The sequence below is a fragment of the Phaseolus vulgaris genome, chromosome 10, assembly GCF_000499845.2.
Source record: "Phaseolus vulgaris cultivar G19833 chromosome 10, P. vulgaris v2.0, whole genome shotgun sequence".
Classification (NCBI taxonomy): Eukaryota; Viridiplantae; Streptophyta; class Magnoliopsida; order Fabales; family Fabaceae; genus Phaseolus; species Phaseolus vulgaris.
In genome coordinates, this window is record NC_023750.2 from 20,860,779 (window position 1) to 20,878,421 (window position 17,643).

Consider the following 17,643-nt stretch of genomic DNA (forward strand, 5'->3'; position numbering starts at 1 on the left):
GAAAAAAATTATGTATGCAAATGGCCCTACCACCCAAAGAAAGGATGAGACTAAATGAACAAAACAACCCCTACTGTACCATAGAGACCTACCAAGATAAGAAAAGAAAAGAAGAGTGAAAGAAGGTAAAGAACCAGAAATGCATCAGCATGCTACATACTTTGGACAAGAAAATTGTCAATAATGCGTATAAGAACTGTATCTGATGTTGAAAAGATAAGAGCAAGTACAAATGCAAAAAAAAAAGACAAATTGCTGAAGACTGCAAAGAAAAACAACAAATAATGAAAATTCCGTTATACAAAAATGGACAAAGATGTGAAACAGCAAATAATGTGTATATGATTTGAAACTTGCGAAATGAAGTAAACTGAATTATCTCTTGGTACCTCGTTATCTTCGCTTGATAAAAAGTCTAAAGAACGATGTAAAACCACTGGAGGATGGCAACACTTCACTTCTTAAGGTACCCTTCAAACACCACCAAAAACCAACACAAGAAAGGAAACCAAGAAATAAAGCAAGAAAAGCTCAAAGGCAACAAAATAGCTAAACCAATGGGAATAACAGAGAAAAAACAGAGGAGAGTCCAACAAAGACAATCAACAAATTAAAGCACTCAAGAAAAGGAAGCACAAGCAAAAGGAACCTAAGAAAACCTAAGAAAAACTCTAAAACAGATTTCAAAAACCAAAATCTAGAAAACAGGCAATGTTTGTTCCAATTTATACAAATTGATTTGCAACACCGTTAATTCTGAAATTTGTATGAGAAAAAATACACTCAAAGATGAAGAAAATGCCACAAATTTGATGCCAAAAACGCAGTAAGCACAGAGAAATAAAAGATACAAAATGCGAACATCATCAACAACAATGAGTGAAATAGGAAAAAAAAAATAGAGGTAACACTAATCACCAACTTGTAAGAATTATGGTAATTTGGAAACAACAAAGTGGAAGCTGAAAATATTATGGTCTATGAGGAACTCAGTGATGGTCAACATGCCACAAATTTGAAGGCAAACAGATAGGCACACAGTGAGAAATAAATCAATCAACACAACCAGAGTGGAAACACAAGATAAACTAGATTTAGAACTAACAGGTGGATTTGTACTATTTATGGTAATTTTTCTATAACGAATTTGAAGCTGAAAATTTAGCCAGTTCAAGGAAACATATCAGATCAGATATGATAATATTTTCAAGTCAAAACACCAAGGGATTTAAGTGCAACAAATTCAACACCGAGAGTCAAACTGGTACTGAACAAAAGACTCACAACAAAACGTTTTGTCTTTTGCAATTTATAACTTTTTTTGTAGAGGAAACTAGGACACGCCTTTTTTTTTATTGAGATATGGTAACATATAAGTGGTGTTTCACAAGAAATTTCAGAAAATTTGGATGCAAACTATTATCAAGATAAATTGCACAAATTCGAGAGCTACTATGAAATTTTGGAAAAAAATACACATGGAACATATAACAACAACATAGAATGAACGATGACATGATTAAGAAAAATGAAACCTGACAAGTGAAATGCAAGGTTTGGAAAACCTAAAAAACACCTAAGATAAGACAAAATAAGATTTAACAAACCAAACAATAAAGAACACACAAGCAGAAAGACGAAAACAACAAGAAGTGATAGCAACTGTGAATAACAGTCACCGTGGACAAGAGAAAGTGTTTGATGAAAGTTCCAAAGAAAAATTAACCATTTAAATTGTTTAGAAGTGAGATTAAACGATGGAACAACCAAAGAAACACAAAATTCACCAATTAAAATGAATAAATAAGCAAGAACAACGCAAAACAGAAAAGAAAACTAGAGGTAGTGCAACAGAATAGAAGTAAAGTGTTTGATGAAGGTGTGAACGAGTACTGCCCTACAAGTCTTAAGGCATACATTGGTATCTCCCTTCCCTTTACTCTTGCTAGTGATGTCTTGTATGTGTGCTTTTTCTAATTCTTCTTTATTTTTGTTCTCATGTAGGAAACATGTTGGACGCTCAAAAAAGAAAGAACTTAGTTGCTCTGGCTAAACAAAAGAAGAATGCCCAAGCCCCTTCTGCTAAGGACCAAAACCTGAAGGCAGAAGCTGAAGTCGCCCCTTCTGAGGACGAAGAAACCTGTTATGGACTCGTCTTCAAGAGGAAGCGAACGGATGTTGCTGCAATTTCAGTCCATTCTGTCTCGGACGACCGAGCTCCCTCATACCGGGACTTTCCACCCAGCCCTTCCCCTCCTCGTGACATTGCGGTGCAGGAGGGCAGAGGAGAAAGTTCCTCAGAAGAGGATCAATGGGACCCCTCCTCAGACCCAACTTCCTTCCTTCAAAGAGTGTTGCTCTTGTTGATCAAGAGTGATCAAGTGCTTTGAAGAATCCAAATCCTATGTGTTTGATGAAAGGCTGGTGTTGCTGTTGTGTTTGGGTGGGATCTGGGTAGTTTAATTTGTAATCCACTCCTTTGTTGAATCTAAAGCTAATGTGTGTTTAAATCCTTTTTGAAATAAAGCATTTTCACAACTAAGTGAAAAGCAACTTGTTGTTTTGTCGAATCAATCAATTGTTTTACTCTTAGGAGTTTTTGAAAAGGTTGAAAATTGTTTAAGTTTGGTTGACTTAACTGCCAAACCAAACAATCGGTTGTTTCGTGGTTTCAACCGATTGTTTCTTTGAAAATCCTAACAAAATTATGTTTTGGTGGTTGAATGTGCTTTAAATGATTTCCAACTGAATACGCTCCTTCATTAATTGCTTTGACCAATCTTTGGAAAGTATAAATGGTTTGTTTCTGTTTTTAAACAAACAAGAAAAACATATTTGAGTTTTTCAGTTGTGAAAAAGTTGATTTCAAGATTTGAACATTCACATAAAGCTTTGGGTTTTCTAAGAGAGTGGAATAGGATTGCAATTGTATTGATTTCAGATTGTTCTGTAAACAAGTGTAATCCCTTCTCAATCTACTGTATTTCTGGTGTTGTGTTGCCAAGGAGTGTTGTGTGCTCTTGAGGTGGTCAAGATCAATACTCTTGGTGTGTGTTTTTCCAAAGGGAGTGTGTTTCTTGAAGGGTTCAAGGTCACTACTTTGGTGGTTTGTGTGTTGTAATCTGGTTTGATTACTTAGTGGATTACCCAGTGGTTTTCTAGGGACGGGATGTAGCTCTTGGCTTAAGAGTGAACCAGTATAAATTGTTGGTGTATCTCTCTCTTACCCTCAAACTCATTTAAATTTTGTTTTAAGTTTTACTGGTATAAACAACTGATTGCTTCGCAAAAACAACCAATTGTTTTTCTGTTGCTTTGCTGTTTTATTGCTTTTGTTATTGGCTAACCTGATTTCAAAAAACTCTCTTAAACAATTCACCCCCCATCTCGTTTAAGGCCATATATTCTAACAGCTCTCCTCCAAAGTTAAAGGAAGACTAGAAAACCTGGAGGAGGGTCCATTGATGGAGCACACTACAAGGCAACTAGGGGAAACCCTAGTTGCGAACTGTCTTCTCCTTTCCAAGCTGTGGAAAGCGAAAGAACTGGCCAAAGAAAAATCCCTCCAAGTTGCAAGTCTCAAACGACAAGTCACCAAACTCACACTAGAGGTGGAGGAGCTTCGAAAAGTTCATCAAGAAACCAAAGCCCTCCTTTTTGGGAAGTCCCAAGAGGTCTTGGGGATATATGTGAAGAACAATAATCTTCGCACTGAGGTGGAGAATCTGAAGGAAGAGCTGGCTAAAAGGAACGAGGAGGTGGCTAGGCAGAAGGAGAAGTTGGCACATAAGGATGAGCTCTTGCAGAAGACCAAGGAAGAGATGATGAGCGATTCCGCTGACTCCTAGGTGACAGGCTTTGAAGATGTCGTTGCCCAAGTCACCTGCGTCCACCCTAAGCTGGACCTCTTCCGAATAGGATTAGGCAAAGTTATCGTTGATGGGCAATTGGTATATGAGGAATAGTCGTGTGGGATTCCCCCGCTATTGCCTCCCTTTTGTAATCTTATGAACAACTTGCAATTCTGATGTGTATATATATGTGTGTTTTCCTTACCTGACTTCGACTAGTTGAGTAGCAATGTATGTCTTGAATGAACACAACTTTCATAACTTTAACAACTAATCGAACGCCAATGATCGCCCATACTTAAGTAGCGTGGTCTTCATGATTAATCAATGGTAAACTTATGCTTCGGGGTACCTGAGCTCAGAGCCTCTCTGGTCAATAGATCCTCTTGCACGAATTGCTTTGATTTATCTGTACATACTCCCTAAAGGGAGGTTTCACTATGGTTCATGTCAATACGATGGCAAGCGGTGACCAGGGTTATCTGAGCTCTCTGAGCAAGAGGTATCCCCGCCTGAATCGCTACAAACTTTACTGCTCCCTAAAAGGGGGATTTCACTGTGGTTCACTATGAACCTTACTACTCCCACTCTTGGAATCTTACTAAGGGGAGATTTTACTGTGGTTCGCTATGAACCTTACTACTCCCACTCTTGGAATCTTACCAAGGGGAGATTTTACTGTGGTTCGCTATGAACCTTACTGCTCCCACTCTTGGAATCTTACCAAGGGGAAATTTTACTTTCCCAGCTCGAGCCAAGCGTTGGCGAGCTATGATTCAGGGGTACTCGAGCTCAGAGTCTTACTAAGCGAAAGGTCCTCTCTTGGATCGCTACGGATCTTGATGCTCCCACTCTTGGAATCTTACCAAGGGGAGATTTTATTTTGAACACAATATACTGCCAGCATATTTTTCAAATAATATTTTATTGGGCGACCTCATTAAATAAACCTGATAAGGGAAAAAGATTGTCCGCTTAAACGTTCGTATTGCATACAATAGCATAATTAACTAAAATAAAATTGAAGATTGGCCCCATTCCATGTTCAGGGAATAATCCCACCTTCCAAGGTCTTGAGTTTATACGCTCCGTTCTCGAGCACCTCTTTCACGCGGAATGGGCCAGTCCACTTAGGAGACAACTTATTCTCCAAGTGATAGGGGTGAGCCTTTCGCATTACCAGGTCGACAACCTGAAACTGCCGAGGTTTTAGCTTGGACTTTTGCTTATACTCCACCCTTCTCTTTAAGGCCTTGGCCTTGATGCATGCTTCCTCTCTGACCTCATCGAGCAGATCTAAGTGTACCCTCCTTTCCTCGTTAGACTCCCTGGCCACAAAGTTCTGGAATCATGGTGAACTTTCTTGGATCTCGACGGGGATCATGGCATCCGACCCATACACCAGGCTAAAAGGTGTCTCCTTGGTGGTGGATTGGGGAGTGGTGTGGTAGGCCCACACAATTCTAGAACCTCATCTGCCCAAGTTCCCTTGGCTTTCTCCAGTCTCCTCTTTAGGCCTCTGAGTAGGAGTCGGTTAGCAGATTTGACCTGCCCATTCGTTTGGGGTGTTCTACCAAGGCGAAGACTTGCTTGATGCCGAGCTTTGTGCATAGTTTACCTAGATGCTGACTTGCAAACTTCGTGCCATTGTCAGACACTAAACGCTTTGGGATTCCAAAACTATGTTCTTCCACACAAAGTGCATTTTGTTCCCTGGGAGCATGCACCAACTCGAACCCAGAGAAGGCCTCTTTCAAGAGCATGACATACTTTAAATACACGACCATCTGGGGGTCCTTGGCCTGGTACTCGCCCGTAACTTGCCCAATTACTAGTAGCGAGTCACTTTTCACTAACAAGCTTCGAACACCCATCTCATTGGCTAGCAACATTCCTGCCACCAAGGCCTTAGATTCAGTTTGGTTGTTGCTAGGTTTGAAAGCGAATTGTAGGGCCTGCTCGATCAGTAACCGTTTGGTCCCTCCAAGATGATACCAGCCCCACTGCCTTGCTGGTTAGAGGACCCGTCCACAGAGAGGACCCACTGGAAATCTCCACTGTCTTAGTGTGTCGCTGCCGAGGAGAGTTCTACCACAAAGTCAGCATAAACTTGACCCTTGATAGGTCCTCTCGGCTCAAACTGCACATCAAACTCGGACAGCTGGACCGCCTAGCGCACCATCTGACTCGCCACATCAGGTTTCTGCAAGACCTTGTGGATGGGAAGGTCGGTCATTACGATCACCGTGAAACTCTGGAAATAGTAGAGGAGCCTTCATGCTGCGAATACTACTGCTAGGGCCGCCTTCTCAATGGCCTGATAGCACACCTCGGGCCCTTGCAACACTTTGCTAACAAAATATATAGGCCTCTGGACGCGATCCTGCTCCTGGACTATGATTGAGCTAATCGTTCGATCTGTAATAGCAAAGTATAGGCAGATAGGAGTGCCTGGCAGTGGTTTGCACAGAACCGGCGGGGTGGCCAAGTACTCCTTCATCTTGAGGAATGCTTCCTCACACTCGCCTGTCCATACAAATCGGTTGTTCCTCCTCAAGCATTGGAAATAGGGATGTCCCCGATCTCCTCAGCTGATACGAACCGGGACAAGGCGACCATGCGTCCTGTTAGCTTTTGTACCTCCTTCACCGAGGTCGGGCTTCTCATAGCTATGATCGTCGCACACTTCTCGGGGTTCGCCTCTATTCCTCTCTCGGTGAGGAGAAACCCTAAGAACTTCCTTGCTTCCACCCTAAATACGCACTTTTAGCGATTTAACTTCAATTTATACCTGGCTATTCTGGTGAATAGCTCCTCTAGATCGACAATGTGTTTGTCCTTCATATCATCCACATATGCCTGCATGTTTCGCCCTATCATAGGGGCGAGAACCCTGTCCATCAACCTCTGGTAGGTCACGCCAGCGTGCTTGAGCCCAAAGGGTATCACCTTATAGCAATAACTGGAGAGCTCTGTCATGAATGATGTATTGCATTCATCTCGGGGATGCATCCAAATTTGGTTATAGCCTGAGAAGGCATCCAGAAAACTAAGAAGTCGGCAACCTGATGCGTTGTCTACAAAGGCGTCGATGTTGGGCAGCGGATATGAATCCTTTGGATAGGCCTTGTTCAAATCCGTAAAATCGACGCACATCCTCCACTTTCAGTTGGCCGTCTTGACCAACACCACGTTTGCTAACCACTCAGGGTATTGGATTTCCCTTTTGTGGCCGACACTTAACAGCTTTTGGGTCTTTTGCCTGATGACCAGGCGTCTTTCTTCATTGAACTTCCTCCGCCTCTGTAAGATAGGCCTGACCTTTGGATCCATCATGAGACAATGGCACAGGAAATCAGGGTCAATATCGGGCATGTCTAAGGCAGACCTCGCAAAGGCATCCAAATGCCATGCTATTACCTCGGCGATTTGGTCCTGTATTTCTTGGCTTAAAGATTTTCCAAGCTTAAACTTCTTTCCCCCAATCTCTCTTTCCAGTACCTCACCTGTAGGCTCAGGACGCCTTTCCCGGGCCATCTTTGCACGGGTGACCCCTTCTCCCTCTTGAGGCTGGCTGGTGATCGAGCATACCCCTCTCTTCGTCTTCAAGCTATTCTCATAGCATTTCTTTGTCGCCTTCTGGTCGGACTTGATGGTAATTATCGCTCCCTCAAGGGAAGGTCTGCCCAAAAGGATGTTGTAAGCTGAGGGAGCATTGACGACAAGGTACCTGATATTGACGGTTCGGGATGTGGTCCCGTCTGTGAAGGTCGTCCTTAGCTCCACGTGCCCCCTTACTTCTACCTGGTCTCCAGCGAAACCGTACAAACAGTCGTCGTATGGTCTCAGTTGGTCGGGCGACAACTGCAATTTATTGAAGGTCGAGCAAAACATTACATCGGTCGAGCTCCCTTGGTCGATATAAGGACTCCGTGTACCCTTCTCCCTCACTACTGAAATTACCACTGGGTCATTATCATGTGGGACCACATCCTGCAAATCAGCCTTAGTGAAGAAGTCGGGCTCAGGTGACTGGTCCGGTTCCGGCGCCTCTACTGCCATCACCTCTCTAGCATACTTTTTTCGCTGGGAGGCGGTACATCCTCCCGCAGAGAAAGCCCAAAGATCGTGTTGACCTCGCCATGGACTGGCACTTCGTGTCCCTGATCCCTTGCTGGGGTTACCATCGTTGAGGCTTCGTGACCTTCCTCTAGGTATTCCTTTAGGAAGCCATCCTTCCCCAAATCATCCAATTGGTGCCTAAGTGCTAAACAATAATGCACATTGTCCCCAAAGGCCTTGTGGAACTCACACTAGGTGCCCCTGCTTGGCCCCAATTTCTTGTCACTCTTTGGGGGTGATTTCAGCTTGTCAACTACGTCTGGGATAACGATCAACTCCTTGAGGTTTATTCTGAACTTGTGTCGACAGGGAAGGTCTCCCTTCGCTCGTGCCCTAGTCTAATGCTTTTTCGGCTCATAGGGCACATGCCTGGCTGGTGGTCTCTTCTCCGTCGTAACTTTATGTACCCTCATAGGTTGAGCTCGACTGCTCTCCCGAGGTCTTGTCGGTCTAACACTTCCACGTTTTTCCGTTACCTCCTCCTCTGCGCCAATGTGGGCGACAGCTCGGCGCCGGATCTCGTTAAACGTCTTTGGCATACACCTTATTAAAGAATCGCTGAATGGCCCTGATAGAATTCTCCGCCTGAAGGCGTGCATCATCAGAGCTTCATCCTTGGTGTGGAGCTTTACCACCAACGCCCCAAACCGGTTCAGGAAGTCCTTCAGGGCTCTCTTTGGTACTTCTTCACCTCAAAGAAGTCGAAATAGATAGGAGGTTGGTTGACTATGAACTGCTCCCTGAACAAAGTAGAGAACTTATCGAAAGAGGTTATGTGTTCATCTGGGAGTTCGTTGAACCAATCCAATGTCGTGCCTGCGAACGTCCCCATGAACAGTTTGCAATGCATGGCATCTGTTCCTCCGGAGATCATCATCTGAGTATGGAAAGTCGTGATGTGGGTCTCCGGGTCTTCGGTACCTGTGAAAGTGATTCTGGGTGTCATGAAATTTGTCGATATCACAACATCCATGATCGCCTGAGAGAATGGCATGGGACGAGCCCTAACTGGGATATGTGGGTTTTACTCCCCTGCTGCGCGTTCCTCTAAACGCTGTAGATCTCTCCGCAACTCCTCATTACCCCTGCGTAACTCTTCGTTTTTTGTCCGCGACGCGTCCAACTTGAACCTAAATTGGTCTTGTCTGAGTGCTTGCTCGACTCGTACCAAAGCCAAACCCCTTTCCTTATTAGCCTTGGATGCCACCACTGTCTGCTGAAGAGTGCGGATAGTCTCCATGAGTTGCTGCATGATGACGTTGTCGCCTTCTTCCTGTCCAGATGTACCTTGTCTTGTATTCCTCATATCACCTGATAGCTCTAATCACAACTGTGGATGAGACCTAGTTTTATTGGGCCCCACGGTAGGCGCCAAATGTTCTTGCCGGTTGACCTGGTTCCCGATTGACTATGGGAACAGGTTGTGACTCCGTCTGCCTCTGTTGGAATTTGCTCTTTCCCTCGAATGTTGGAATGCGACACAGAGGGGGGCCTACCTGTTGATTGCACTCTGGCGATCAAGTCAGTACTAGGCTAAGAAAAAATGAGTAAGTAAGCAAGTAGTTTCAGTCTTAGAAACGGTGTACCTTTACCTGGATCTCAAGTCCCTTTTATAGACTACTCTTGGGTTACTCCTTGTAACTACCTTTCTCTCACGAGAACCTTATCTCGAGTGAAAGTAAGTTTGATAGGAGGAGAGTCTGTTACAATGTGCCCAATCTTAGTGCAACAACCTCCCAGAATCTCCCTCCTTGGAGTGCATAATCTTAACAGCATGGTCTTCAGGGTACCAACTCATATACCAGCATCATGGGGCCATTTGTTTACTGTAGGCGTTCTAGCCTTCACGTATCATGCCTGCAGCTTAAACCCTAGCATTCTTGGGCGTAGGCGTCTTCAGGGAATATTTACTTGTGCTAGACCTGAATGTACTATACACACCACATGCACTTTCTCACTGATTAGGCCTTATATATATATATATATATATGGATTTCAACACATGTATTCCTGGGACCCACTTACGTGGTCCATGAACTCAACCAGACCACTGAACTGACTTGCTTCACACATATGCCGATATTTGATCATTTAAGCACTGAGCCCAACGCTCTGGTTCAGTACAATGACTAAAATATAATCACTAATAAAAATGTAGAGGATTCCAAGACTCACTTGACATGATATTTTTTCCTCTCAAACTTTCTTCTTAAATTTTCTTCTCACATTTTCTTTTTTTTTCAAAGTTTGTTCAGTCCTCTTTATTATGTTTTATTTAATGTTTAACAATGTAAAAAAAAAATTAAATTCCAAATATTGATGAATGTGCATGTCTCGGTGTTCATGAATTACTCTCAATGGTTAATTTTAATGTTATAGAAACAGGTCATTCATACAAAATAATAAAAATAATAATAATAATAATAATAAAAATAATAATGGCAACTTCTATGCCTATTAACATCATCAAAAGTTCCTGCAATTGTTTTATATACACTATCATTCCAAACTTCAATAAACAAAAACTTTATTTCAAATCTCTAATTTCTAATCCTAATACAGGCGAACCTTTTTTGACAATGTTTAGAAAAAAAAACTTTTATAAACTAAACTTATTTTATATATATATAAACTAATTTATAAAGCTTATCTTATATAATTTTAAATTTTAATTTTAATTTCTACATAAACTAATAGTAATCTAAGAAAAAAATAATTTTATATTTCCTTTATATTTTTAAAATTAATTTATTAAAAAAACTCACCCAAGCGTAGTATACTACCAACAGAAAATTCTAAGTTAATATGATAAGGTGCAGTCACGTTGACAAAAAGGATTATCCAAAATCAATGATGTGACATCTTATAATTAGCAAGTCAAAACAATGAGCACACTTTGGTTTTCTGATGAAAAGAAACCGTAAACTAACCAAAGCAGCACATAGGAACTCCTTGAAAAGACCAATGCAAAACCACGGCAAGGGAAACTTCACTCTGCATCATCTTCTTCTTCTTCTTTCCTCTCCTTATATAACCATTCAAAAGCCTTTTTCTTGTTTCAACAAACTAAGAGCATTTCACTGAGTTCAGAGTATATTATAACGTAAGAGTGTTGCATTATGTGGAGGTACATCAATGGAAGAATGTCCAGAAGATTTTTATCCACTTCTTGTTCCAGTGCCCGTGGTTGGTGGGACCATGTAAGACCAGCCCCAAAGGACCCCATTGTCAGTGTCAACGAGGCCTTTCTATCTGACCCTTTTCCCCACAAGATCAATCTTGGAATGGTATATGCTTATATATAGTTATAGTATATGTATATCTGTTCATCTTCCATATTTTGTCATCCCTGACTTTTCTTTCTTCGTCTTTGTAAGGGAACTTACAGGGGTGATGATGGCAAACCTTTCATTCCTCAAAGTGTTCGTGATGCAGAAATAAAGATTCAGAGATGCAAATTGGAGTGAGTGCTCTTCTTCTGTTCTTACAGTGATACTATTTTGTGTTAAAGTCATATTGTTTGAAGAATGGATCATATTTGTAACTTTTTACATGTTTCGAAACCAAGTTAAATTTTTTGTTCTTTCGAATACTAATTTGTGGTTGCTTTATCAGAATCAAATCATCGTTTACCCATAGTAGAACAACTTCAATTCTGTTGTTCTTGGACAAACGCTCTCAGAAACTCATTTATATAATAAGGTCAAACAACTTGGTGTTTATTTATTATTTTCCTGTAGCAATAGCGATATAAGACAAGCTGATCCAGTACTATTTACGCAGTGTCTTAGTTAGCTTTTTTGTTGCTTGCATTAAAAGTGGAATAACTTGGCAAATACCACACTGTATTCTTAAATACAAGATCCACTTGAACTTACGTTTTGAATGGTTGGATATATATAATGTAAGATGAAAACTATTCACGTAATATGTGTCATCTGGTTGGGTTCATCCAATGAAAAGTAGGATAGAAAAAGTTCTCTCAAGGATGAATCCATGGTGGGGTTCAATTTCCGTCTAGTATAACTTTTACCACAGCTATCTGGAATAAAAGTTCTGTATTAGTTGTAGATTTCGTGCAATACTAACAGTGATGAAATTCTTTCTCCCACGAATTGTGTTGTTTTCATTTTCAGTCCTGACTTTGTGTATCACACTCTATCAACATTAGTGCTTCTATGAATACTTTTGTACTTTTCAGAAACGAATTAACATTATTTATTGACAGGGAGTTAAACTCTTCCGCAGTCAGAACAAAATTTGTCCAGGAGTGTGTAAAATTAGCATATGGGAATGATTCATATGTTGTAAGAGAAGGATTGTTTGCCGGAGTTCCAACTCTCTCTGGAACTTCTGCATGTAGGCTTTTTGCTGAATTTCAAAGACATTTCTATCCTGATTCTCAAATGCATCTACCAGACCCTACCTGGTCAAAGTAGGTCCTTTTCGCATTGGATTATTTTTTGAGATATTTACGCTCTTTCAATATCTAATGCATAAAGTTTGCATGCTGCAGTCACCACAATATATGGAGACAAGCTGAAATTCCTGTCAAAACCTTTCACTACTACCATCCAGATACAAGGGGTTTAGATTTTGCTGCTCTTCTAAGAGATGTCAAGGTATTGAAAGTGTATTTATCAAAGTTATTGATGATATTGTGAACCAGACTAACTTTGCTATTTACAAAAGATGAGAAGCTTTGGTATTAATTTCATGCCTCTTTTCTCTCAAACAAATAAAAAAGCTATATCATTATGGTAAAATAGATGCATTTAATGTTAACCAGTGAAATGTCATTTTGTTTCTAAACAAGTTGGGCTGAGCTTGAAAAACAGCTAAAGTTGACAATGTTATGTTTTATTTTCCTATCCAGCAGTGGCATAAGAAACATTTAATCTTCTCTGTTTATTCTGTGTTGGTAATTTCAGAATGCACCAGATTGTTCTTTCTTCTTGCTTCATCCTTGTGCCCACAATCCAACTGGTGTTGACCCTACTCAGGAACAATGGAGAGAAATATCATACCAATTTAAGGTGAAAATGAGACATGAGATGCTTCAGTATAGCTTTGTACTATAAATCTAAATCAATTATAATATTCTAACGTTAATTATCTTCCAGGTAAAAAATCATTTCCCCTTCTTTGACATGGCTTATCAAGGATTTTCTAGTGGGGATCTTGACAAGGATGCCATGGCACTTCGAATTTTCCTTGAAGACGGGCATTTGATAGGATGTTCTCAATCATTTTCAAAGAACATGGGATTATCCGAACATAAAGTTGGTTGTCTTAGGTAAGAAAAGTCCTGTACACTAGTGATTAGATATTTAGAGGCATAGCATGTGCTATGACATGCAAAATAGAAATTAGATGTTAAATATGTTTCCTAGTGCATTTTTGAGGCAAGGATCAAGTACATGATATTATGATAATATGACATGAAGCTCATCTTTGTAATAATGTTTCGTAACATTTTACTGTTTTACTTTTCACGTTCTTATCAGCTTTACTAATCTACATTAAAATCTATAATAGTGTTTTGTGCCAGAATATAAAGCAAGTAGCTGCACTTAAAAGTCAACTGCAGTTGATGTCCCATGCAATGTATAGCAGCATTCCTTTTCATGGTATTTCACTAGTTGCTAAGATATTAAGCGACCCTGATGTAGAAGCACTTTGGAGGAAAGAAATAAAGGTAATATTCATCTTCTTGACTACTTTTTTTAACTTTTCTTTTCTAAACTAATTCAGGATCTAATCACATTTTTTGGCAATGCCGTTTGAAGGTCATGGCTAATCGGATTGAAACTATGCGAACTACCCTTCGACAATATCTTGAGAACTTGGAATCATCTTTCAATTGGGAGCATATAACTTCTCAGGTTTTGGATGCTTTTTAGTTACCTTATCCTTAATAAATCATGTTATAACTTTAGCTCACAGTTGTACACTTCGATGTAAACACAAATGCAGGTTGGCATGTTCTGTTTTTCTGGATTAACCCCTGATCAGGTTAAACAGCTGGAGAAGCTGTTCCATATATACATGACCCCTGATGGAAGAATAAGGTATTCATTAAAGGATATACTAAAATTCAAGCGTAGTTACTATAATTAAAGTGTCAAATTGTTTTCTCTTCATTTCTTAATTTGATAATTTTGACTGCACTAGAGAATATTCTTCCTACATAACTCCTTGGTGATACTTGCAGCATGGCAGGTGTGACCACGAGCAATGTGGCTTATTTGGCAAATGCAATACACCAGGTGACAAGAATGGATGAAGAAGCACTAAGCTCATGTTACGTTTAGAACTAACAGTCCTTCTCCACCTCATTCTAATCATAGGATATACACAAACCCCTTTTTCTTCTGTAATTCTCTATATATACCTGGCATACACAACATGCCGATTTGGTGAAAATACTCAAGTCAACATTTTTGGACTATGTGTTGATTACTGTAAAAAAATTAATTTGTAAATAAAGCCACATATTAAGTGATGAATGAAATAGCACATATGCCTTGAAAAAATAGGTGTGTTCTTAAGTTGCAACTGCTTTTGACACTGCATTTCTTCTAGTCCATGTTGGCCAATATTTTTATCCTTTGTCTCCTATGAAATCTTCAGTTGGTGAGGCCAAGATAACATGTAGAAAACTTGTTAAGGAAAAGAAATTGAATGAGTCATAATCACATATAATTGAGCTGAAAGTCTGGGGAACCGGATGGTGTAGCCTTTTAATTGGTCGAAACAAACAAAGAGAAAAGCATATTCTGCTTCTTTTGCCGGGTGAATAGGGAAAGAAAAATCTAAAATCGAGTTTGATGACTTCTTCTTGGTGATCTTCTTCGATCGCTGGAAAATCTCAAGGGACCATATAATTATAATATTCCATTTCCTTTAATTTCTAGAGACTAGAATTATTGTGAAAGTATCACAGTCATTAGTTAATAGTTATTTGTGTTACTATTTCTAATATACTACACAATATATGGCCCATGTGCACATGGAAGCTGGGACAAGATAAAGTCACTACCAGCTTCTCTGCCGACAAATTAGCTTAAACAATTTCAAACAAGTTTCAAGTTGTTGGCACTCTCTAATCTCTAGTTCTGGTAATGTGCTATTGCATTATATTAAAATGTCGGTTCAGAGATGCTGTTACTAACTATATTTATAATTTTTTAAACCATGATAAATTGGAAATGGCCAGTTATTTTAGTAGGTACGTGCCTTTGAAGTAAATATACAAAAGACAAAAGTGGTTACTGTTTGCTTATCTGATGTAATGTTAAATGTGTATTTGATTGGTGTTATATGGTGAGCAAATAGCTTTTTATTCCTTTTATAATTGCATAAACTGAAGATGTGTTCCTTCATGAGGTGATTGCTTGTATAAGAATCCGTGACCGTGACACAAGGGAAATGTTAAACCAAAAGGAAACCCAAAGTATATGTAGTCTTTCTTTACCAACACGAGTCAGAAACAAGCCATTAAGGCCAGTAAAAAAGGAAATGAACTCTGAAATGATTCTAAATGTTGCAAGCCAAAATGGTAAAATGATTATTATTGGAGCATAGTGTGGCCTCACATTTAATAGAAAAGGATAAGAAAAACAACCCATTACCTTCACCTCTTGGGTTGAAGGTTGTGTTACGCATTGATTCAATTCTGATATTTAATCAATTTTTCAACGTGAAACTAAACCTGTGAACATCTAACTGAAGTCATGATAGCTAGTATTTTGACACGATTCATTAAGAGATACTTTTTAATTACGTTACTCCTAGTTGCATATCCAGAATTTGGAGTTGTGAAGCATTTTCTCTTTGCAATTTCCACCAGTTCTTCTCTTTGCAATAAATAAAATCATTAAGACAGACAAAATAAACACCCTATTGTAGCAGTATTGGTGAAAAGATAAAGCATTGGTCAAAGATGCTGATTAAGGTGTTTCTCCTTCCCCTCCCTCAAAGTAAAAGTGTAGTAAAATTAATTGTGTACAAGTCAATCAAATGATTAAAGATCATCCAGCTGCAAGTGGATTAGTAAACTTTCTACACTGAATGTTCCATTCTGCTATTTCGTTTCATAAGATTATCACCACCACTACAATAACAACTACATTTTTTGATTACTATGAGGTTCCATAAAAGTAATGTACACGGTTCTGTTTAGGTACATTCTAAGAACAAAAAAAGGAACTATGATAATTTCAAACTGCACCAATGTTTAAGATACACTCACACCAGAAAATATATGACCTTGGAAGCAAGCATGTAATTTGAGAGGACAAAACTCTAAAAGACCAATTCTAGCATAGAAAATATAATGTCCTCTAAACATGAAGAGTATAAGCTTGAAAAATTTACAAAGAAAAACTATATAAGCAGCACATTGTCCTCTCCAGATCCAAGGCCAGGCTATGATAATAACGAGTACCTTAAGAACTGGAGGCCCGAGGAATGCTAAAGCATGACTTGGAAGAGGGTGAACTAGCACCACCTCCTTCATTATCATTAGATGATCTATAGCCTAAGAGCTTCTTCTTTCCAAACTTGGCCATAGGGACAACTTTTGAGGAGCTTGATGATGATGACCATGATGAGTATGAGGATGAGAGAATCATTTTCTTGAGGTTCAGTTTTGGTAGCAAAGCCAGCAGAAGATTGGACTTTGAGTGCTTCTTCTCTTTCTTTTTGTAGGCATTGAAGTTAAAATGATAAGAAGGTGGAGGAGTTAGAGGAGGGAGAGTGTTCTCTGAGAATGTGTGTTTGGGTGTGCCTGGCTGAGATTCCCACACAAATGGCACAGCAAGGGCTATTCTGAAAGAAGGGTTGGACATGGAACTTTCCTTTGAGAGTAGCCTGCAGAAGAACTTGTCATCTTGCTTGATTTGAAGGACACTCTTCTGATGTAACTCGGATTTAGCATTAACCATCTTTGTTTGATTGGAACCGTACGAGTTGTTGTCACCGACTCTGATTTGAGTTTGCAGAGGAGATAGAAAAAGGTTTAGGCCTGGTTTCTGGTTCAAGTCAGAGTGCCAATTACAAATGAAGTCATAATAGCTTGAGTGTCCATATATATCCAACAGTGTACCTTAACTATGCAACTTGGTTATTGACAAATAATCGGTATTAACTTCACACTTTTAAGGCTAAACCTTCCAATTTTCTGTACCTAACTGTTTTGACCATTTCTCTATGCTTCTTACACTGTGTTTGAGAAAAAATCCTTGTGTTACTCCATAAAAAGTTTAATAAGACAACCCTTGTTTTTTTTCAGTCAGAAATGCATACAAACAATGTTTAAACTTCTTTTAAACTCTATAATCAAATTATCCCTAACATACTCATTTCTTTTATTAAGAAAAAAACAAAATCTGAGTACAAGTTAGTTATATATTATGCACACTTCAAACCCTTTTTATTACATGAGGGGCTTGCTAAAATATATAATACAATCTTCAACAGCCAGGTAATGTTGTTTTATAGTTAGTTGGTCGTAATCTTCAACTGAGAAATGGTAAGTAAACCATCGTAATTTTCAATGGAGAAATGATGAGTAAAACATCATGATTATTCCCAACTGGCCTGTGGTATATGCCAGCCTTTGATTTCTGGTATACTGAGCTAGGACCCTACCCTACACATGTAAACA

The 17,643-nt window shown here is 39.5% G+C and overlaps 4 protein-coding genes across 4 annotated transcripts; 2 read left to right on the forward strand and 2 right to left on the reverse strand.

Annotated features, from left to right (window-relative positions):
* Positions 1 to 183: 183 nt before the first annotated feature.
* Positions 184 to 3,848, forward strand: LOC137816544 (uncharacterized). Its single transcript, XM_068619732.1, has 3 exons — positions 184 to 226; positions 2,005 to 2,381; positions 3,414 to 3,848. Exons 1-3 carry the CDS (start codon positions 184 to 186, stop codon positions 3,846 to 3,848), a joined length of 855 nt encoding a protein of 284 aa, XP_068475833.1.
* A 3,168-nt stretch (positions 3,849 to 7,016) lies between these two features.
* On the reverse strand, positions 7,017 to 7,913 carry LOC137816554 (uncharacterized). Its single transcript, XM_068619742.1, has one exon. The coding sequence runs from the start codon at positions 7,911 to 7,913 to the stop codon at positions 7,017 to 7,019; it is 897 nt and encodes a 298-aa protein (XP_068475843.1).
* A 3,098-nt stretch (positions 7,914 to 11,011) lies between these two features.
* LOC137818659 (aspartate aminotransferase, mitochondrial-like) lies at positions 11,012 to 14,924 on the forward strand. Its single transcript, XM_068622207.1, has 10 exons — positions 11,012 to 11,260; positions 11,351 to 11,436; positions 12,202 to 12,408; positions 12,490 to 12,595; positions 12,905 to 13,009; positions 13,097 to 13,269; positions 13,512 to 13,671; positions 13,763 to 13,858; positions 13,950 to 14,044; positions 14,188 to 14,924. Exons 1-10 carry the CDS (start codon positions 11,093 to 11,095, stop codon positions 14,285 to 14,287), a joined length of 1,296 nt encoding a protein of 431 aa, XP_068478308.1. The 5' UTR covers positions 11,012 to 11,092; the 3' UTR covers positions 14,288 to 14,924.
* Positions 14,925 to 16,423: 1,499 nt separating this feature from the next.
* LOC137816561 (uncharacterized) lies at positions 16,424 to 16,921 on the reverse strand. The gene has a single exon (XM_068619754.1). It carries the CDS (start codon positions 16,919 to 16,921, stop codon positions 16,424 to 16,426), a length of 498 nt encoding a protein of 165 aa, XP_068475855.1.
* Between the last annotated feature and the right edge of the window lie 722 nt (positions 16,922 to 17,643).